Here is a 24246-nt window from a genome sequence, read left to right on the forward strand (position 1 = left end):
AAGATTTGATTTAAATGATCAAGCAAGATAAATTATGTGATTAACACATGATTTAAAAAATGATAATTCTAGTTTATAGTGACCAGTGATTTCCTACTGTAAAACGTAGGTTTTGCTGTTCTCTAAATCTGTTAGAGACTGATTTCCAGTACACCTAGGTTATGACTTAAGTGAATTGGGTTTATTGTAAAAAAAAGTCAAGAGAACAAACTGAGAATCGTTTTACTTTAGATTTTTATGGGTATTCCTTTTTTGTATTTACTATGTAATCTTCTCTGAAAATGAATACTGAAGTTAGAGGTAAAGGTAAGAATTAGTTATTAAACTCAAATTGTTCATTAAACCATTGAAGTAGGTGAATATAAGATGACGTTCAATGAGGTTTTTTTTAGCATTAAGCCTTTTTATGAAGGTAATTGGGCAAGTTTCTGTGGATTTTTCAGATTCTTAAAAAGAAATCATTCAGCTCCTCACTTCATTTCCTCCTTACCAGTGTATTTCCCCTCTAAAAGACACACTTCCTGTAAATCACACATCTAATAAACAGACCTATAAGGTGTTTGTTAGATAAAACACATTTTAAGTACTTACTGTGAACTAGCATTGTTCTAAGTTCTTTAGCTCTATTGACACCTTTAATTCTCCCAACAATCTTGTGAGACAGATTCCAACTCTTTATGATTAATCATGAAGGCATTCTGTCTTGTGTATACCTGTGTAGCTTCTGTTGAGATGATAAGAGTCTTAAACAAAGTATAAACAGATTCCAGCTAAAAGCCATGTAAAGTATGTGTGACCTGTTTGTGTTATGAGGAATTTGCATTACTGCTTACACTGTTAAAAGTCAGAACATAGAAAAACAATTGTAGGTCAAGCTATTATTCAAAAGCCGTCGCTGTTTGCCTAGATTGCAGGGATTGGCCAACCTTTTCTGTAAAAGGCCTGAGAGTAAATATCTGGATACATTCAGTCTCTTTTACATATTCTTACTTTTTCCTTCTAAAATGGGAAAAAACAAAAAACAAAAAACAAAAACAAACCTTAGGTCTTAGGTATAACAGAAGGAGGCTGCTGGCCAAATTTGGCCCATGGGCAATATTTTGCCTATCCCTGGGATAGACTCATTGGTATAGATTTAGACGGTCCCCACTGCCTAAAAAAACACCTCTATTTATATGTTTTAAAACGTTTTGGCTTCACGAGATGCTCTACCATCTACCTTTCACCAAAAATTTGATACCTTTCTAAACAATGAAGGTAGCAGAAAATAGTAAGTCTTTGAGTCTACGTGAGTAGACTCAAGTATGAGGCCAAAGTTATAAAACCAAGTATACAGAGCTCTGCACATTCTCAATTAAAGAATGTTCTGGAATTTTTCTGTCCGTGATAATTTAAACCAACAATTAAAATCCTCATTCCAGGAATCCTTTATAATAGATATTCATGGTTTCAACTGCTTTCAGAGAACTACTGTTCTACAGGATTTGTCTCACTTGTTTATTGCTCATTTCGAGTTTATGGGAAAAAAATATATATACATAAATATATAAAAATTTCCTTCTCCCTGATTGTTCTAGAGTGTCTTTGCTCTCAATAAAACACTGGACCTTGAAAATGTGATTTTTGAGCAATAATGTAGAAAATGTGCTTTATTAGTTTAAAATGGTATGTTAATGTGTGTTTCTGAGCATTTCAGCTAGAGATAATTGTTTAGGGACTAGGAGAAGCAGTTTATCCAGTGTCAGTGAAGATCTGAATAAGAGGGCTATGTATATTAACCGGTAATTTTGATAATGGATCAGTTGCATAGAAAATTTTCTTTTTAAGAAATTTATCCCATTTTACATGTGTAAGTGAACATTTGTGTGGGGAGAGATTTTCTTATCTCTCTCCTAAAGTTCCCTTATAAAAGCAAAATTGCCAAGTATTAAAAGGCAGTAAATTTTCCTTAGGTATAAACTTTGCTGATTTACCAGCTAAATGCAGCTTACTTGATGAACTTTTCTTAATCATAGCAAATCTCTGGAGTATATAGTCTTCCTAAGGAGCATTTTTGTATCAGGTACAAAATGATAATCTGACATCTTTATGTTCTTTTTTTTTAATTTCAGAAAGTACCTGTATGTCACATCTTCTTTTAAAGAGACATTTAAAAACGAAGTTAAAAAGGCAGAAGAAGCAGTAAAGATAGGTATGTAATTATTAATGGCCTGCATCATTATTGTTAATTTATTCAGCAAGCATTAATTGAGCAATTATTGTGGGACATACCCTACTCTAGGCATTGTAGGAATAATCTCAATTAATCAAATTCAATTTCTACCTTTAACGAACTTCATAACACATTTTCTATCTTTGGTTTTATTTAATGATGATGTTATTTATTATTATAAAAATAATTCAAGTTCTAAGTATACACTTGGAACTATATTGATATATTTTCAAAACCCAGGTTGTCCTGATACAGAGTTAATCATTTTAGAGACTGGTGTTGTATCCACTTTAAGAAGGAATGTTCTACTCATTCACTCCTCCCACCAAAGGACAAAGCCATCCTTTCCTAGTGATCCAGGAGTGAGGAGAAGCTCTATAACTATATTTCATGAATTTTAGAGAGTTTTCAGTCAATCAAATATTAAGTCATGACGTATGTATGCCCTCTAAATTGTCTTGCCTTAGAGGAAACCCAGTATGGTTACCTAGTCTTGGAATGCGTGAAAACTATAGAATGAATATGGGATTTTCTGAGGTTATTATCTGTAAGCCATTCTTGCTGGTCATGGAGATATACGATATGCTTGTTTAAAAACGCTTGAAAGAATTTCATTTTATTAAATTATCTTGCTTCTGTTTTAGCTGAATTCATATTGAAAGAAGCACAAATCAAAGTAAACTACACTGATGGAACTTCTTTGTCTTCTCCTACCAAGGTATGACAGTGTCATTTACTTTTTCCTGTATACAGTTGTTTCTTATCACCTACTTCCTAAAATTTTAAAAAAGTTCAGTAAATTAAGTTAATTTTAACACAGGTAAATAGAATAGATGTGTGCAGGGAAAGGAGAGGAAACTCAGCAAGTGGGGAAAAGGCTGAGATTGAGAGCAAAGATGAACAAAACGTGGGGTGACTTGGGAACAGTGGGGAAGAGCATCATAACTCATTTCTTTAAAATGATAGGAAAAATAATAGCGGAAAGAAGAAAATAATGAAAAGCTAGCAGAAAGAACTAGCCTATAGAGTCTCCCTGAAAATATCTCTTCAAATTATAGCTCCCTATGGACCTAAATAAATGGGGAGAACAAGGAGAAGACCAATAAGCAATCCTTCTTTCTAGGGCTAGGAATTATGTACTATAATTATGAATATTAATAACAATACTTCCAGCTTACAAAGCTCTTTTCTTATGAGTTATTCCACACAGTATATAAACATTTGCTGTAATCCTTGCAATATGCCCATGAGTAAGATAGGTTATAAAGGACTATGATTATTAATTATAATGCAGAGAAACTAAGAGAAAAAGAATATTGCTGCAGGACATGTATTGTAAGGTTGCTAACTTTTACTAAAAATATGGCATCAAGGTTTCTAGCACAGTAAATAATTGCATAGCATGTTTATTTGCATGCATACAATGGGATGAGGACATATATAGAGAGAAAAATGCTTCATTTTACCCCTCCTTCATCCTCTTCTACAGAGGATGTATGATTTTTTTCTGTAATTTGCCCTTAAACTTTCAAGGACCAGAGCTGTATCTAGGAAAGAGCTCTCATATCTGGTGGTCATGAATTCAAGACGAAATGAAAAAGTAGCACGTGTTAACTCCCCAAAGCTATCCATGGCTTTGCCAAAATTCGCTTATCTTTTTCCTTTCACTTTTTTTTTTTAAGGTAAGCGTACACCTTTCTTATTGTTATTGATTTTTAAAGAAAAGTTTAAGCATTCTTTATTCTGTCTCTCAAAAAATCAATTTCCTTGGCTTTATATATTTGCGAGACAAGAGAAACAGTCTCTTTCTAATGGGTCAGGACCTTGCTTTCTTCTTGCCCGAGCCCATTACCTCTCATGGCCTCTCTGCTCTGTGCTCTAAGTGCCTTGACAGGAAGGGCAGAGACGGCTTTGAGCGGTTTGCTTTGTTGCTCTGATGCACACTGGTTTCTTTAACTCAGAGGAGAGAGCTAAGCAGAAGGACCTTGACATTTGACCTCTTAAATTCCTCTAGGCAGTTGAGTAGTTGAATTTGAAGTAAAATACTTACCAACCATTTACCTTTTTCTTTTACTTTAAAGTCAGTGACAATAAGGTTTAGTCAGAGGTATACCCATCAAATGAGATGCCCATCCTTCACTTCAGGTGGATGGAGCATATTAAAAGTCTATTCTTATTTGTGAAATAATCATGCATTATTTCTTTTCTGCATACCAGAGATAGGGTAGTGAATAAGCCAATATATCAAATTAAAAGAGAAGGAAAGAAAGACAGGTGGGCACTGGTATTAAGGCAGTCTGAAAGGGAGAAAGCCCAGGGATGGAGTATTATATAAAGGAAAAGTTTGGGAATTATTAGTTAGGGTTATATTGAACTTGATAGAAAGGAGACATTTTCTTGTTGCTTCTGATAATTTTTTTTTTTTTTTTTGTCTTTTTAGGGCTGCACCTGTGGCATCTGGAAATTCCCAGGCTAGGGGTCATATTGGAGCTGCAGCTGCCAACCTACACCACAGCAACTTGGGATCAGAGCCACGTCTGCAATCTACACTACAGTTCACAGCAACGCTGAATCCTTAACCACTGAACAAGACCAGCAATTGATCGAACCTGCGTCCTCATATTACTAGTTGGATTTGTTACTGTCAAGCCATGACAGGAATTACTGATTAAAATTTTTTAATTATATGTTTTTTTTTTTTTCCCTGAAAGAAGCTGTACTTTTGGATCATGTGATTCAGCATTTTCTAAATGCCATAGGCAAAAGCCAGCATCTAGGTACATTGAATGACTTCCCCAAGCTTTCATATAGTTTGTAGGAAAGCCACTGTGATGTTACGGGGAGCAGTTACTCTTTCTCTAAAGGCAGAGAACACATCAGAATATGTGCTTTTTGTACATATTCTCTTTTTGAGAACCATGGTTAGAATTTGGTTTGTCTTCTTAGCTATTGGAATTTAATCATTTATCAAGTATTTATTATCTGCTATGATAGAATTGCATTAGACAGTGTGACCTGTCATTGTTACCCTTGTGAAACCTTTAGATAACAGGGTAATAAATATCAGCTCGGCTGTTATTAATTTAATAGCATAATATTCTCTCCTTACCAAATGTACTTTTCCAGGATGTATTACAGAAAGCATTGGAAGATGTAAAAGCAAAGCATAAGATTCTTCAGGAGAAACGGAGGTAAGACATAAAATACTCTGTTTGCTAGAATCCTCTGCTCTATGTTAAAACAAAATCTGATTTCTGAGTAGGCATATTTGGGGATTATTGTGACAGTTTCTCTTCCCAGCCTGTGACATCTTATGATGTCACCATAATATGGTCAAAATCCCCCAACCAAATTAATCAATGGAAAGTATTTACAAAATATATATTTCATGTACACATATCACATATATTTACATAATGTTAAAACTCAATAAAGAGTGAAAAATTATTTCATTGTCTGATTAGATGAAGAACTGAAGTAGCCAGGGGTTCACCTGACAACTTCACTTTCCCTGTGTCCTTTGCCACTTAATCTCTAGAGGGTTCCTTCCCTCTTCTAGTACACTTACAATTTAAGATAGAATATGTTTCAAGTAAAAGTAACCACTTATATATGGTTAAAATGAAAACAGCAAACATGTATTACAAAACCATTGTTTATTTAGTAAGGTTGACTTGCTATCCAGCTCAGGTGTTAAACAAGTTAAACTGAAAGTAATTGCTGTTGTCCGAGTAAAGTCAGACTTTGAAAACTGCAATAACTTTGAGAAACAAATTTTTAGGGAAGTATTACTATTTTTTAGTATTTTGTGCATGTGTGTGAATTGTGAAGTGCTACGTAATGATAATTTCCCTCGAAACTTAAATTTGAAATGGTAATTATGCATTTATCAAAATAAATATTAAATAAATATAGAAATCTTCATTGAAAAGTAGAGGCTTCTTTAGAGTCTTCAGAAGGAAAAAAGCTTTTTTGTCATCATAACAATAGGCATGAAAGGTGACCAAACCATATTTTAATAATAATGCCAGTTGGTGTGAACTTACCTTTATAGCAAAATGCTTCTTTTAAATTTGAAGACAATTGGTATGCCACTTAATATTGCAGCGTGATTACATCATATCCTCCTGCACCCTGTTTTGGGGTCCCTTACAAAGTCAGTATTTTTTCAGTTGAACAGCAGGATCTAATTACTGAGTAGACATTTTTAAAAAAGGTTTAATTCATATGTATTTAACCCTACATGTATATGCATTTTAAAAATGCGTATAAACTCATGTCAAGAACTGCATCAGAAAGTCTGATGCACTCTGTATGTAATATCCATGTAGAAGGACAGATAGAACTTTATCATTGTCCTTTAATGATAGATGTATTTAATCAGTCTAGGAAAAATATGTCAGTTATAATAGCCTATGATCATGAATTTGAAAAGAAAAAGCTGTTTTTGTGAAAGGAAGGATGGGTAGAGGAGAATTCTATTTGATAGCATTCTTGGGTTGGAAAAGGAAAATAACATTTGCTAGGCACCTAATGTCCTTCAGGTTTATATTTAACATTATCTCTTTTAGTCCTCACAGCATCCCAGTTGGCTGGGCAGGTATTATTCCCATTTTTCAGAGATAGAAAGTTGAAGTGATTTATCCAACAATCACATGGTTATTACAAAGACAAGCTTGTATTCGAGGCCGGGTCCATCTTCCTGGTTCTTAGATCTAGGTGCTTTTCATAGCTCCAAACTGCCTCCTGTTACTATGAATATTTCTGTCATATTCTATGTGTCAATTTCTATTTTTACACTTTGAATACAGAAGTCACATAAAACATAGTATAGCATACAGAGTCAAAGAAAATAGGAGTTAATGTCTATTGCCCTTGTAATCGTGCTGTATTAACTTTGATTTACCTCTGGATTTAGAAAATGGAAACTGAAATTTTTTTTTTTTTTTTGGCCCATTCTGATCTGTGTAGGATATTTGGAGGTTTGAGAACATGCTGAAAGTTAGATGTCATATCCAGTGCTAGGAACACCTAAATTTTAAAGTAGTTGAATCACCGTTTTTCAGAAATGCTGCAGTGTACATATTAGACCCATTAACATTTCACAGCTCCTTTGCACTTTCTAGTTCTTATAAATTTAAATTTGCAAACTCATTTTTGAATCAAGGGATGTTTGTGTTTGACTGGTAGTTATTTCCTATCAGTTTATGTAAAATACTTGGCTATGCAGAGATACTGAGTGTACCTACTAGGTTTCTCAAAATACCTGGGAATTTTATAGAGAGTTCCTTTGATGTTTGCCTTCTAGTTTAATTATTAGCAGTTTGTAAACTATTTTTATTTAATAAAAACTTTTTTTTAACTTTCTAAATGTAATGCTAGAGAATTAAAGAAAGCAAGGACACTGTCCCTGTTCTTTGGTGTGAACATAGAAAACCGAAGCCAAGCTGGGATGTTCATTTACAGTAATAATCGCTTGATCAAAATGCATGAGAAAGTGGGCCCACAGTTGAAACTGAAGTCCTTGTAAGTATGTTTTTGTTTTCAGAGGCACAGGCAGGATGAGGGAGATTGCAGTAAGATTCAGTCTGTGGAGTTGGATGAGTGGTTAATCACAATGGGAGCAGGTGTCACATCCAGTCCCCATGCTTCCCATCAACGCCCAAGCATTAATCTGCCTAAGTCATAATATCAGTGGAGCTGCATGTCTGCTCTAAGAAAGAAGCACACTTTTGGAAATCTTACCATTTCTTGTGCCATCTACTCAGGTTAAGTTTTTAATATTTTGCCAACTTAAAGATAATACAAGCAGAGTAAAGAAATTGTAGAAAAGAAGAATCCATAGTTTTATAGCACAACCCTGTTAACCTTTTTGTGCAGTCCCTTCATGTAAGAGTTCCCACCAGTTACCTGCAAGAGCATATATTCTTAACACTCTCCAGCCTGTTTGGATTCCAGAGTAATACATTCTGGTGCTTTCCCAGTGGTCTGTCTGAAACTCCACAGGCTGCTCTCATGAATTATGTAGAGTCCTGAAGAGAGACTATAGAAAAACAGAGTCAGACAGGATAACCGTAATGAGTAGAATGGCTCAGGGGAACATTTTTTATCTTGCTCTCTCACTCTTAAGGAATTAGCAGTTCACTCATTTCTTTATTCAGCAAGGACTTGTACTGCAGTATCATGTGCCAGGCACTGTACTAATCTCTGCAGACAAAACAGTGAAGACCTACTACCTTTTGCTGAGGAGCATAGTCCAGTGAGATGGACAAGTATATAAATATATATTTATATTGTATGGGAACAGCAAGAATGATCTTTTAAAACATGTTGACTTACTCTCTTGCTTAAAGTCCCAGTGCATGTAGAATAGAACTGGTTTTCATAGTCTTCCAATGATCTGGCTTCTGCCTGGCTTTGGGACACACACCACCACTACCCCCCGCCCATAACCACCCCCTCACTGCATTCCCTTCACACCAGCAGGCTTCCTGCTCCACAGACAGCCTAAGCTTCTTCCTGCCTTGGGGCCTTGACATTTGCTATTCCCTCTGCCTTGAAACTTCTGTCTTCAGATCTTCTTACTGCTGGTCTTAGCATGTCACTCAGGTACCAACTCTGAGTCCCCTCCACAGGAAGGTATTCCTGGACTGTCTAATTAAAATTAGCCTCTGCCATCACCCCTCTCTGCCTTCTCTCTCTTCACATGATACAGCACCTGCTATATTTTCCTTATACTACTGATCATCATCTGAAATGATCTTGTCACCCTTAATGCCTGTTATTCTTCAGTAGAAGAGAAACTTCAAAAACAAGGACCTTGTGTTTCTTATTCACAATATATTTCTAGTTCCTGGAATAGGGCTTGGTGCTGAGCATACATGCATCAGTGAATGAATAAGTGAACCAACAAACAAATATATGTTAGAAGCAAGTATCAGGTATAAAGAGAGCATCTTAGGAGGGGCAGTAAACCAAACGGGGGGAAATTAAGTCAGGCTTCCTGGAATAAATGATGCTCCAATTTAGATTTAAAGAATGAATAGTGAAAGGAGGGCAGGGTGGAAGGGGAAAGTGGTGAAAAACATGGTAAGCAGCACCCCAAATTGGGAAGGCATGACTTGTGTGCCAGGCTGCGGGCAGTGGGGAGCCTCTGAAGAGTTAGGCTCCTGGATGCCCTTTCTCTGAACTGGCTGTGTCACTAAGCAGAATCCCAACTACTGCATCAGGAGTTGCTGAAAATGTGGGGAAAAAAAGTGAAGTTTATCCACCAGGCTATTACTTTCTCAGATAATCCAGCCTGTAGATTACCTTATTAGAATTCAGTGAGCACCCATGGACCTCTGCAGTGATAAGAAATCCAACCTGACAGGCAAAATGAGGATGAGGAAAGTGACTCTCTGGCCAGCATTGTTAGGGGGACCTTGTTGGTTTATCACTGCAAGGCATTCTTAGGGGTGTTTAATGAAAAAGGGCCTCCTCTTCTCACCCTCCCTGACTCCCCATGTGAGGTTGTAGGTTAGGAAAAGGAGTCATATTAATTCAGTAATGATATATTAAGAGATATTATATTATGGGACCAATACACCTGGGGTGACCATAGACTTACATAAACAATTGCAGCTATAAGATAGCTTGTTAAACGTTGACATGATCCAGACCAAATGATTGAGTTTGCTTTTTAAAAATGGCTTTCAACAGATGAGGGTGTATCTACTTTTTCCTTAGCTCAATTTCATGTGTTATATATGTATTTATTCTTTCAGACTTGGTGCGGGTGTTGTTGGAATTGTTAATATACCCTTGGAGATCATGGAACCATCCCATAATAAGCAGGAATTTCTCAATGTCAAAGAGTATAATCATCTTCTAAAAGTTATGGGACAGTACTTGGTCCAGTACTGTAAGGACACCGGGATCAGTGAGTACTTAATAGTCATAGTAAGAGATACGCAGTGGAGGATTAACTTGGTGATTTCTTTAAGGTGAAATGATTGTACTGTTTCAGGTAACTAGTAACCCAAAACCCTGAAAGAGACCCTGCATTAAAAAAAACAAACGTAGGAGTTCCCATTGTGGTGCAGTGGAAACGAATCTGACTAGTATCCATGAGGACATGGGCTTGATCCCTGGGCTCACTCAGTGGGTTAAGGATCCAGCATTGCCATGAGCTGTGGTGTAGGTCACAGACTCAGCTCAGATCCCATGTTTCTGTGGCTGTGATATAGGCCAGCAGCTATGGTTCTGATTAAACCCCTAGCCTGGGAACCTCCATATGCCGTGGGTATGGCCCTAAAAAGCCAAATAAATAAATAAATAGATAAATAAATAAATGAAATAAGAAAGAAGTTAGTTTCAAAATCTTTCCTGAATATTATGTGCAAAATAAAGCAACAGCATAAAAATTGTAAGAGGAGGGCAGTCAGCTGTATGAATTGGCAACTGATCATGTAGGAAAGAGGCAGAAATTTGCTGGGAATAAGCTGAGAAACCCTCAAAGGACACTATAGGACTCTACTGTGTAGGGGTACAGGGTCCCATGTGGACCTGAGAATCTCCTATAGTAGTGTTATTTGTTTATTTGAGGGTTTTTTTTTGGGGGGGAGGAAGTTGGCCTTGGGGTACAGTGGCTTGATGTGGGATCTCAGTTCCCAGACCAGGGATTGAACCCGTGCTGCAGGGGTGAAAACGCTGACTCCTAACTTCTACACTACCGGGGAACTCCCTTCTGCAGAATTATTATATCATGCTATAGCATAATCATTGTTGACCCTGGATAGTTGTAGATATGCTAAACCTTGTTTTGTATATCTAACAAGTCTTGCATATATTAAGTCCCTAAAGATTTAGATTAAAAATCACTAGACTAAATACGTTTGAAAAAGTAAAAAGATAAACTTCAGTTTTCTGGAAAATTTGACTTATTCTGGTCACCTCACTCTCCAGAGATACCTGACCAATGAGGTAGTGTGCTATGCATTAATTAAATAAACTTCCTTTAAATTATGCAGACATAGGGCTTAATTTGTAGAAAGAAATAGACAGGCTACTGTGTATTTGTTCAGTGATTTGCATGAAGTATGTATAATTCATGCATATCAAAAATTATGTCTCTACTCTTGAGACAACTTAAAATCTCATTATTCCTGCACTTGAAGTTGTAATTTTAGAATATTTTCTTTTCTTTTGTACCCACTCTGCTTGGTCCTAAAATTTTCTCTTACCAATGAAATAGGAAAGAGTGCTGGAATTCAGGAAAAAAAAAAATGTAACAGTGGGAATGAAGTTGAGGGCACACATTTCCTGCCAAAGCTGGATTTTTTATGTCATGATCTAAAACCTCCTCTGTGGACCAGTAGCATCAGCATCACCTGGGAGCTTATTATAAATACAGAATCTCAGAGTTACCTGGTGGCATAGTGATTAAGGATCCAGCATTGTCACTGCTGTGGCTTTGTTCACTGCTGTGGTGAAGATTCAGTCCTTGGCCCAGGAACTTTTGCATGCCAAGGGGGAGGCCAGAAAAAAAAAAAAATGCAGAATTGGAGGCCTCACCCAAGACCTATTGGATTAAAACCTGCATGTTAGCAAAATTTACAGGGGATGTGTATGCATATTAAAGTTTAAGAAGCACTTCTCTGAAGAGTACATCCGTGCAACTTTGGCTTAGCATAGGCGTACTTTTTGTATATGTATTTTTTTTTTCTTCTCAGAGACATGTTTGTAGTTATACTAAATGTAAGAATGACTACATTATTTGGCTGGGTGTCCTTAAAGCTATAGAAAATAGAAATATACAGAGTGAAGTATACTCTATACAGAGTCAGGGCCTACTCATAGGTTTTTAAATGCTAGCATGACATGGTACAAAGGGAAAATGTTAAGCATTTGAAAATTATGTAATTTTCTTCATTCTCATATCTTATCTGTAGCCCCTTCCTTGTCTTGCTTATCCTTAGAGTAAAGAATTAAGTCTTCAGAAAGAATTAGGCATTAAATTTAAAGGTGATAGGAATGGTCTCTATCCAGCCCACATTTACTCAGGACAGTCATACTCAGTCCTGACTCTAGGGGGAGCTCTCTAGAAGCTCCTTTGCCTGGAGTGTGGGTACCCTCCCAACATTGTACCTTCAACTCCAGGGTGTCACTTTCCAGCCTTACCCCTTCTGTGGAACTTCCTGTCCCTATCTTTTCTACCTCATTTTTTCAAAACCTTATCAATGGATGTAATGAGATTCAAAATGTGTAAGCTATATTTGTATTTTAATTGTTATTGGTTAATAACATGTTGATTTCTTCATTCCATAATTGTCTGGGAATCGACTTAGAGCTAGAGGTTATTCTCCCCAAAAGCTGTTCTTCTAGAAGGAAAGCAGAGTAAAGAAAGCATAGTGAGCACGTGTATTTGTTCACATGTCTCAACCCCATCCCCAAACTTCATTATCAAACTGAATCAAGTAAGCAGGGTCAGAATCGGTAGTCTCAGGAACTGTGCTGAGGAACCCACCTTCAAGGTCTTTGCTCATTAATTCCCACAGGAATAAGTGAAGTTACATCATGCTTGACTAATACTCTGAGCCAATATTACAGGACACACAATTTTAATGAAAAGTATTTAGGTAGTTTTTTTGCCTTATAAATAAAAGATGCAATCTTTGTAGTTGCTGTAAATCTGATGTGTTTCTATGGAAAACTGGGCCCTTGTAAAAATCGAATCAGCAAAAAAGGGAAATGGAGAGGTAATGACAGTGTCATTTGTTGAGTCTGCATTTACTTTTGGCACAGTTAATGCTGAGAATCTCAGCAGTGTTTTTCTCATCTCTGATTCTGTCCTCACTTTACTGTCTCCTGTTATGTTTTCTGCAACTTTATGCATCCTTACAGTAAAATGGAAATATTAATCATCAGATTTTTCAAGTAGGAAGAGAAGGAAAAGATAGAAATAGCAAACGAAATTTGAATTTGAACAGAAGTTCCCACTGTGGCTCAGCAGATTAAGGACTCAATGTTGTCTCTATGAAGATGCAGATTCAATCCCTAGCTTTGCTCAGTTGGTTAAAGATTGGAGTTGCCATAGTTGTGGCATAGGTTGCAGATGAGGCTCAAATCTGGTGTTGCTGTGGCTGTGGCATAGGCCTCAGCTGCAGCTCTGACTGACCCTTAGACCAGGAGCTTCCATATGCTACAAGTATGGCCCTAAAAAGAAAAAAATTAAAAATAAGAGCAAATCTGTGATGTAATAAGCACAGCTTTTCCCAGCAGAACTCATAGGGCCTCAGGATGGTAAGGTTAAAATCATTTAATCTTGTCAAACTCCCACCCCCATGCTTTAATCCCCTCTGCCTCACTTGCCCCAGGCAAGTGGACAGACTCCTGCCCTAGGCAAGTGGGCAGACATTTTAAGCATGAATGGGGTTTCCCATGAAAGAAAAATTGCTACTTCTTGAAGTAGCCCATGAATCTTTGCACAAGTGAGTTAGAAAATAGGAGTTCCCGTCGTGGCGCAGTGGTTAAAGAATCCAACTAGGAACCATGAGGTTGCGGGTTCGGTCCCTGCCCTTGCTCAGTGGGTTAACGATCCGGCGTTGCCGTGAGCTGTGGTGTAGGTTGCAGACGCGGCTCGGATCCTGTGTTGCTGTGGCTCTGGCGTAGGCTGGTGGCTACAGCTCCGATTCGACCCCTAGCCTGGGAACCTCCATATGCCGCGGGAGCGGCCCAAGAAATAGCAACAATAACAACAACAACAACAACAACAACAAAAAAGACAAAAAGACAAAAAAAAAAAAAAAAAAGAAAATACGTTTTCATAGTAATGTCAAATCTATTTCTCATGCGTTCTCTCATTCTTTCCTCTGAGCTTGGCACGGAGTGTTATAGGACTAACAAATCAGATATGGTCTACCCTCTCTGAGAATTTATCATCTAGCAGGGCTGACACAACTTGACAATTGGAAATAGGACTGTGCTCAACAGAGAAGAATGAATGTGTAGAAGCCAGCAGTCGGGAGCTCATGGTTTAGAGGCCAGAGAATGCCTCCCAAAGGAAGACATACTTCCTAAAGGATGAGGAGGACTTAGCAAGGCTGCCTTCATTCCCCACCCCTGTGCCTATGAGGCATGGGCCTGAAGGCTTTCAGATGACCACCCTCAAGATATTTGAAGTTTACTGTTTCTCTTCAGTCTTATTTTATCCTAACACCTCCAAGTTCTGTTGTTATTCTTTGACATGGTGTTTAATAGATTCACCATTTTAATGTTATTCTTTACAAAGTATATCACCCAGAAACAAAAATATCAGATGATACCTGAACAACCTTGAATAAAATGGGATAATCATCTCTTTAAGTTGTAATTTTGTTGCTATAGCCTAATACAGTAATTCTCAGTAAGTGCATTATTGATGCTCAGTGTCTTTATTACCAATTAAAATTCTTAATAAAAAAAGTTTAATGTGTTGGAGTTCCCGTCGTGGTGCAGTGGTTAACGAATCTGACTAGGAACCATGAAGTTGAGGGTTAGATCCCTGGCCTTGCTCAATGGGTTAAGGATCTGGTGTTGCTGTGAGCCGTGGTGTAGGTCGCAGACGTGGCTTGGATTCTGAGTTGCTGTGGCTCTGGCTTAGGCCGGTGGCTACAGCTCCAATTAGATCCCTAGCCTGGGAACCTCCTTGTGCTACGGGTGCAGCCCTAGAAAAAGACAAAAAGACTGAAAAAAAAAAAAACCAAAAAACCCTTTAATGTATATTCTTATTAAGCCATATCTTTCTTATAGTTTTCCTGTAATTGTTTTTGGACCCTAGTGTAGAATCATACATTAATTCCTATTAAATTTTATCACCTTATTAGGCCCATTTTTTTTTCATGTTGTCAGGACCTTTTTTGGAATCTAATGTTGGCTGTTAACTAATGTGCTGTTTTTCCTGTTATGTTATGTTTGGCCAGTGTTTTCTCTGATTTTATTTAAATCCTATTGCATAGGACAGGGCCGCCCACTGATGACCTCCAGTGAGGTAGAAATGGGACACTGGAAAAGGGCAAATAGCCCATTACAGATCTTCCTATTATGCTGTCACCTAACTCCTATCACTTTCTCAATTTGTATAATTTTGAAAGTAAGGGATAATAGTTATTAGATGAATGATTCTTTTAAAAATGGATAATATTCTATGTCTTAGCTTGGGCTGCTATAGCAAGATAACTATTAAACTGGCTGATTTATGAACAACACAAATTTATTTCTCATAGTTGAGGAGACTGAAAGTCTTAAGATCAGGGTATCTGCATGGTTGGGTTCTGGTGAGAACCCTCTTCTAGTTTGCACACTGCCAATATCTCGTTGTTACTGGGTGTAGCTTCACAGGTTGTTCCATTCTATTTATTTCTTGTAAATTGGTAAAATCCAGCAGCTTGAACAAATTCAGATGTGTGTTGTTGTTTGGTCAAAATGCTTCACAGGTGGCAGTATGTTCTATCAGGAGCCATGTATTTTTGATTGTCTCTCTTTTAGTGGTATTAACGGTTAATGATCATTAGATTCATTAGGAGTTCCAAAATCTTATATTCTAATTCTGTCATATTTTCATTGCTTATTAACTTTAAAACTTCTATAAAGAAAAACCTTCATCTACCATTTAGTTGGTAATTTACTACTTGACAGCAACAACAGTAGAACTCTCTACCACTAAACAAATTGCATTGGTTAAAATCTTGATTAGATGAATTAGAGATAAAATTAAAATATTAAAAAATAATACAGACATTTTGCCTGATTTATATGGCGTAAATATATGCTTTGTTTAAAATTGTTACTTTGTGCAAGCCCCCAGCAAATAGCAGGATGGTTCAGGAGTTCAGTGGATTGACTTTTTTTTTTTAATCGCATTCTTAGATTGTATCCATTTACGCTGCCTTCACCTGGTAATTGAAATTATCACCATTGACAGCACTTATGCTTCCTTTTCTTTCTGACTGCACTTGTATTATTATCATGATAATGACATTTTTTTTGTATCTACAGTATTTCTTGCTAAAATATCTCAGAGGATCTGCCTTATATTGCAAATAAAAAATGAAAAACCCAGCCATTCTTTTGTCTGGAATTAAATACACTTTGATTCCTACAGTTTGAATTTTCCCCATCATATCAGAATCAAGTCCTTAAAACTCTCTGCATTAGTATGCTTATGTGTACCTTAGTCTAAAGAGTAAGTTGTGTCTAATGACTCTGAAATTAAGACCATGAAATCAGAATTAAACATAAGTTGTATTAACAACATAAAAATGATCTTTAGATTTTTGAGGACATTAAGTCTGTTAGGGGTTTTGCATATATTTAAGTAAGGTGAGTCCTAGTAGAAAGATAAGTTATGTCAACCCAGATAGCAGACCATGCTATTGCCCATGATAACACAGAACTTTTTGTAAATATGCTGTAGATTATATTATTGTGTCTAATTTTGATTTCCACATTTTAGAAAAGATAGGGAAAAAATTAGTGTATATAAAGAAAAAATATGAAAATGACTAAATAAAAATATAAAAGTGGAAAGTAATTTCTTGATCAGGAAAGACCCAGTAGAAACTTAACTTTCCTCTGATTTGTTTTTGGAAGGCTTGTCATCACGAGGCCTCCAACCATCTTCCTTCTAGTCTCCAGTGCACAGAATGATGTGGTTCTGAACTGGAAGACGGGAAGCACTGGGGGACCTTAGAGTGTAGCTAGGGGTCTTGAATCCCTGTCTACTAGTGACTATCTAGAATGGCATGATGTCATATATATGCTACAGCTTTTCAAATATGTATAGATGTAGTTATGGGAAGTAAGGTGTAAAATCACACAAAAGTGTGATAGAAATTATGTTAATTTTCTCATCATCGTGTATTTCTTCAGGTGTGGGAGTAGGGGGTTCTGAAATAATTGTGAAGCTTAGTAAGAGCCTCATGGGAAAAAGCTGATTTGAAACAAGACAAAATGATGCTACATTATCAGGTGAGGTAACAGAGCTGACACTTAGCATAAGTTGGACCGATTCTGCAAATTCCTGAAGTTCTGCTGGGGAGCCTGCTGTGCTCACCACTGCTGATGACATCTCCTCTTGTTTTCCTTCAATTCAAATAGAGTCCTTTGTGAAGTCATTACATAGGCCTCTCTCATTTCATGTGCACCAAACACTCTCTAAGCCTTCATGGAAGTTCTTCCTGATAAGTGGCAATTGGCCTTGAGAGTATATAGGCATCTCTACCAACTAATTGAAGTCGGCGTATCAGTTGAAACCAGTTTGCCATCCCTAAGCCAGAGATGTCATCAAGAGGATAAAATGATAAACAATCACACTGTGGATCCACTTAGCAAGTGAGGGTCTAATGTTTAGCTTAGCTAAGAATGACAGAAGTAATGACAAACAGGACAATAGTCAACAGAGGAGGAGGTGTGATTTAGTCCCCCGAGAATGGATGTGTAATTTCTGTCTGAGGAGATCTTTGCAAATAGAATGTACTCACCTATCTTAATGTAAAACTACCTGAAGGCAGGAACCTGATTTAAATACCTTCTCCATCTTATGATTTTCCTGGTGCTTTGATTTTATAAACTGTTCTGGGCTTCCTTATTTTTATTGAAACCATCAAAGCCTTGCTGTGGTAGTTCATTACTGAATTTTATTACTTCTTCCTTTGGCTAATTGTACATTCTGCGAATAGATATGAAGCTGACATCTAGGAGAGTGTTACATTTTTCCTTTTTTTAAGAGGCAAAATCTATGTGAATTGTTCTTTTAGTTATTGGTTTTTGGCAAATTTTTAGTAAGTTATTGCTGTAGTTCTCATTATGTTTTCCTGGTTTTAAGAGGCTCATGAAAAATTAACTAGATTAATTTAAACATCAGGAATCTTCTCAATAAATTGCTCTGTGCATAGCTAGCAATAAATTAAATTTTAGGTTTTCTCAGATACTCATTCTGGAAATTAGGGCTTTGATTCTGTGCACATTAATCCCTCATTATTCCATTAATTTAACAAGCTTGTTGATTATTCAAACAAAAGTCTCAAGATATTCTTTTCTAATTCTGAGTATCATCTGTTTGCTTATAGCCATTTCCTATTTATAAGAGTAAACTGAATTTTAAAATCAATATCTTGAGGATGTTAAAATAGTATAATTTTGAAATTAATAAATTTGGGGTTATCTCCATAACACTCTCCATAGGTGAGTGGAAATATTTAAGATGTATTTTTTAAAAATCAAGTACTTTTTCTTGTTTTGAAATTTCACTCTTTTGCTCTTAATTTACTTCTGGATGAAAGGGTAATTTTACAACCTTTCATTTAGACATATTAACATAAGTGCCTTATTAAAACCATATATTAAAAGTATCCATAATTGTATGCCACTCTATTCGTTAAGACCAACCTAATGAATTTCATTATTTATTTTACTATTTCTTGCCAGACCATGATAGACAGGAATTTTTTTCTAACTTTATTGGGGTATAATTGACAAAAAAATGTATGCTTGAAGTGAACAATATGGTAATTTGCTGCACATACATGTTGCCAAATATTTACCAATATACAGTTAATTAACATGTCAGTCACCTCATATAGTTACCTTTCTGCATGTATCTGGGGGGTGAGAATGCTTAACATCTACCCTTTTAGCAAATGGCAAGTGTACAGTATAGTATTATTAGCTATAATCACCATGCTATACATTAGATCCTCAGAATTTATTCAACTTATAACTGAAAGTTTGTGTACTCTTTGGCCAACACCTCCTTATTTTCTCTGGCCCACAATTGCCGGCAACCACTATTCTATTTTACATTTTTATAAGTTCAACTTTATTTTTTTTGATTCCACATATAAGTCATCATATAGTATTTATTTTTCTATGACTTATTTCACTTAGCATAATGTCCTCCAATTTCATTCTTGTAGCAAATGGCAGGATCTCCAACTTTTTTATGGCTAAATAATATTCTATTCTCTGTTTCTGTCTTTGTCCCTGCCTCTCTCTTTCTTAAACACACATTTTCTTTTCTGTTTTTTTTTTTTCTTTTTATGGCCACACCCACAGCATGTGGAAGTTCTGGGCTAGGGCTCGGATCAGAGCTGCAGCTGCAATCCTTTGCTACAGCCATGGCAACACTGGATCCAAACTGCATCTGTGAACTATGCTGCAGCTATAGTGCAGTGCTAGGTATTTAACCCACTGAGCAAGGCCAGGAATGGAACTGACATCCTCATGGAGACTACATTAGGTCCCTAACTTGCTAAGCCATGGTGGGAACTCCACTCACATTTTCTTTAATCATTAATCCATCAATGGACACTTAGGTGGTTTCCATAGTTCCACATCTTGCCTACAGCGAATAATGTTGCAGTGAACATGGAGTACAGATATCTCCTCAAGATACTGATTTTATTTTCTTCAGATGTACATTCAGAAGTGGGATTTCTGGATCATGTAGCAGTTGTATTTTTAATTTTTGAGGAAACTTTATACTGTTTTCCATCATAGCTGTACCAATTTACATTCCCAACAGTGTAAAAGGATTCTCTTTTCTCCATATCCTCAACAGTATTTGGTATCTTTCCTCTTTTTGATAGTAGCCATCCTAACAAGTGTGAGGTGTTATTGTTTTGTGGTTATGATTTGCATTTCCCTGATTATTAGTGATGTTGAGCATCTTTTCATGTACCTATTGGATATTTGTTACATCTTTTTTGGAAAGCTGTCTATTCCAGGTATTTTGCCCATTTTTTAATAAGAGTATTTTTTTGCTATGCAATTATATGAGTTATTTGTGTATTTTAGTTATTAACCCCTTATCGTACAAATAATTTGGAAATATTTTCTCCACTTCTATATTTTGCCTTTTCATTTTTTTTATTTTTTTCCTTTGCTATATAGGAGCTTTTCAGTTTGATATAGTTTCACATGGTTTATTGTTTTGATTTTGTGGCTTGTGCTTTTGGTGTCATATCCAAAAAAGTCATTGCTCAGACCAATGTCAAACAGTTTTTTTCTGTATTTCCTTGTAGGAACTTTATGGTTCAGGTGTTTAAGTTTTTATCCATTTTGAGTTAATTTTTGTGAGTGGTGTAAGATTGGGTCCATTTTCATTCATTTGCATCTGTAACTAATTTCCCCACCATTTATTGAAAATACTATTTTTTCTTCATTGTGTGTTCTTGGCACCCTTGTCTAAGATTAGTTGACCATATATGTGTGAGTTTTTTTCTGAGCTTTCTATTCTGTTCCATTGGTCATTTTGTCTGTCTTTATTCCAATGTCTTGATTACTGTAGCTTGTAGTATAATTTGAAATTAGGAAATGTGATCTTCCAGTTTTGTTCTTCTTTCTCAAGAGCCCTGGCCATTCAGGGTCTTTGTGGTTTCATACAAATTTCATTATTGTTTTTTGTGATTCTGTGAAAAACAGAGTAATTTTCAAAGGGATTGCATTAAGTCTATAGATTGCTTTGAGTAATATGGACATTTAAAAAATATTTTTTCAATCAAAGAACATGTGATATCTTTCTATTTATTTGTGTCTTCTTCAATCAGTATCTTAATAGTTTTCAGTGTATAGGTCTTTGATCTCCTTGGTTTAATTTAAAGTTTTTTTAATTGGTTTGGATAATTTTATTTTTATTTTATTTTATTTTTGTCTTTTTAGGGCCTCACGCACAGCATATGGAAGTTCCTAGGCTAGGGGTCATATTGGAGCTGCAGCTGCTGGCCTGTACCACAGCCACAGCAATGCTGGATCTGAGCCATGTCTGAAACCTAACCCACAGCTTGTGGCAGTACCAGATCCGTAACCCACTGTGTGGGACCAGGGATTGAACCCTTGTCCTCGTGGATACTAGTTGCGTTCGTTACCCCGAGCCACAATGGGAACTCCAGTTTTGATGACTTTAAATGAGATTGCTTTCTTAATTTCTCTTTAAGATAGTTCATTGTTAGTGACAGAAATGCAACTGACTTCTGTATGTTGATTTTATATCCTGCACCTTTACTGAATTCTTAATTAATTCTAACAGTTTCGTGTGTGTGTGTGTGTGTGTGTGTGTGTGTGTGTGTGTGTGTGTGTGTGGAGTTTTTCATATATACTATCATGTCTTTTACGAACTGGAAAAAATTTAACTTCTTCCTTTCTGATTTGGTTGCCTTTTATTCTTTTTTCATATCTAATTGCTCTGGCTAGGACTTCGAGTACTCTATTGAGTAGAAGTGGTAAGATTGGACATCTTTGTCTTATTCCTGATCTTGAAGAAAAGTTTTTGACTTTTCATTGTTGAATATGATATTAGCTGTGGGCTTGTCATAATAGCATTTATTACATTGAGATACATTTCTTCTGTAACTGATTTGTTAGAGTTTTTATAATGAAAGAGTATTGAATTTTGTCAAATGCTGTTTCCATACCTATTAAGATTATTATATGATTTTTATTCATTCCATAAATGTGATGTATCATGTTTATTGACTTAGCTATGTTGAACCATTCCTACATCCAGGAATAAATGCTGCATGATTCCTTTATTGTTCTGTTGAATTTGGTTTGCTTTGTTTTGTTGAGGATTTTTGCATCTATATTCGGTAATAATATTAGCTTGTACTTTTTTATTGTGTCCTTATTTGGTTTTGGAATCAGGGTAATACAGGACTTATAAAGGAATTTGGAAGTATGACTTCCTCTTCCATTTCTTGGAAGAAATAGATAAGGATAGGCATTATTATTTTTTTTTTTTATGTTTGATAGAATTCACCAGTGAAGCCATCTGGTCCTTGGGCTTTATTTGTTGGGAGATTTTTGATAACTGGTTCAGTCCCTTTACTCTTTCTTGATCTATTCAGATTTTCTATTTCTTCATGCTTCAATCTTGGTAGGTTGTATGTTTCTCAGAATTTACCCATTTCTTCTAGGTTATATAATTTGTTGGATTATAATTGTTTATAGTAGTCTCTTTGATGATCCTTTGTATTTCTGTAGTATCAGTTGTAATATCGCCTCTTTCATTTTTGATTTTGAGTCTTCACTTTCTTTCTTAGCTAGTCTAATTAAAGGTTTGGCAGTTCTGCTTGTCTTTTCAAAAAGCAGCTCTTAGTTTCCTTGATCTTTTCCATTTTTTCCTATTCTCTATTTTATTAATTTGGTTATGACCTTTGCTATTTCCTTCCTTCTGCTAAATTTGGAGGTTTTTCTAGTTCCTTGAGGTATAATATTAGGTTATTTGAGATCTTTCTTGTTTCCTAATGTAGGTGTTTATTACTATAAGCTTCTCTCTTAGAACTGCTTTTGTTGCATCTAAGTTTTGGTATGCTGCATTTCCATTTTCATTACCTCAGTATATTTTAAAATTGCCCTTTTGATTTCCTCTTTGATCCATTAAATGTTTAGGATTCTGTTGTTTAATTTATACACACTTGTGCATTTTCCATCTTTCCTCTTCTTGTTCATTTCTATATTTTTTACCATTATGGTCAGAAAAGATACTTTATATGATTTAGTATTTGTAAACTTATTAGGACTTGTTTTGGATTCATGGATTAATAAGATGGCAGAATAGAAGGACTGGAGCTCAACTTCTCTCCTAAAAACAGCAAAATTCACAACTAAAGACTGAGCACTCGTGACCCAAATGGACTGGAAACCTTAAAAAAGATACCCTACTCCCAGAAGAAAAAGAGGAGGCCACATCAAGAGGTAGGAGGGGTGATTTCATGATATAAACAACCCCATACCTCCTGGGTGGGAAGCTCCACAGACTGGAAACTAACTGGTTCACAGAGACTCACCTACAGGAATGAGAGTTCTGAGCCACACATCAACCTCTCACGTGTGGGGATCTGGCATGGGGAGAAAGAGCCCAGGAGCAGCTGGCATTGAAGGCCAGTGGGGCTTGTACACAGGAGCTCCACGAGACTGGGGGAAATGGAGACCCCCATTCTTAAAAGGTGTACACAGACTTTAACATACACTGGGTCCCAGGGCAAAGCAAAGTCTCCATGGGAATCTGGGTCAAACCTGACCGCAGTTCTTGGATGACATCCTGGGAAAATGGGGGTTAACAAGGCTTGTTGTGAGGGAAAGACATTGAAAGCAAAGCTCTTGGGAATATTCAGCAGTGTGCCTTTCTCTGGAGGTGGCCATTTTGGGAAAATCTGGCCCCACCCATCAGTCAGCTGCTGAGAAGCCCTAGGGCAAACAACAACCTAGGTGGGATCACAGCCCTGCCCCTCAGTAAACAGGCTACCTAAAGACCCCTCAGGCACACAGCTGCCTCTAATCCCATCCAGAGACTAAGCCCTACCCACCAGAGGGATTAGAATCAGCTCCACCTACCAGGGGGCAGGCATCAGCCCCTCCCATCAGGAAGCCTACAGCAAGCCCCCCCATACCAACTTCAGCCACAGGGGGGCAGATGCCAGAAGTAAGAGAGGCTACAATTCTATTATCTGTAAAAAGGTCAACACACCAAAAACCTATAAAAATGAAAAGACAGAGAACTATAACTCAGATGAAGGAAAAAGGAAAAACCCCAGAAAATCAGCTAAGTGATGAGGAGATTCTCAGCCTCCAGGAAAAAGACTTTAGACTGTCGATGCTGAAGATGATGCAAGACATTGGAAATAAACTGGAGGCAAAGATGGATAACTTACAGGAAACACTAACCAAAGAGATACGAGATATCAAACTTAAGTGAGAAGAGATGCAAAATACAATAACTGAAATAAAAAATTCACTAGAAGCAGCTAACAGCAGAATACAGGAGGCAGAAGAACGAATAAGTGAGGTGGAGGACAGATTAGTGGAAATTACGGATGCAGAACAGAAAAGAGAAAAAAGATTGAAAACAAATGAAGAGAGTCTCAAAGAACTCTGGGACAACGTGAAACACACCAACATCCAGAAGGAGAAGAGAGAGAGAAGGAGAGAGAAAAAATATTCCAAGAGATAATAGCTGAAAACTTCCCTAACATGGGGGAGGGAATCACTTACTCAAATCCAGGAAGCACAATGAGTAC

At 36.6% G+C, this 24246-nt stretch overlaps 1 protein-coding gene across 23 annotated transcripts in view; it reads left to right on the plus strand.

The window, feature by feature from the left end:
* The window catches only part of MORC1 (MORC family CW-type zinc finger 1), a 353564-nt gene that overhangs the window by 239119 nt on the left and 90199 nt on the right, over positions 1–24246 (plus strand). For 16 of the 23 annotated variants that reach the window (XM_084991381.1, XM_084991382.1, XM_084991397.1 and 13 more), the window contains 5 exons: positions 2112–2191; positions 2857–2930; positions 5339–5403; positions 7595–7738; positions 9979–10133. In XM_084991381.1, coding sequence (XP_084847507.1) covers positions 2112–2191; positions 2857–2930; positions 5339–5403; positions 7595–7738; positions 9979–10133 — 518 coding nt within the window. The remainder of the gene's footprint in view (positions 1–2111; positions 2192–2856; positions 2931–5338; positions 5404–7594; positions 7739–9978; positions 10134–24246) is intronic. The other 7 variants (XM_084991383.1, XM_084991392.1, XM_084991396.1 and 4 more) reach the window with 1 other exon arrangement.

Source organism: Sus scrofa, chromosome 13 (assembly GCF_054392235.1).
Source record: "Sus scrofa isolate SSC_HxYL_T2T_F1_AM1 chromosome 13, Sscrofa_HxYL_maternal_Yorkshire_Landrace_v2.0, whole genome shotgun sequence".
In the NCBI taxonomy this organism is placed as follows: domain Eukaryota; kingdom Metazoa; phylum Chordata; class Mammalia; order Artiodactyla; family Suidae; genus Sus; species Sus scrofa.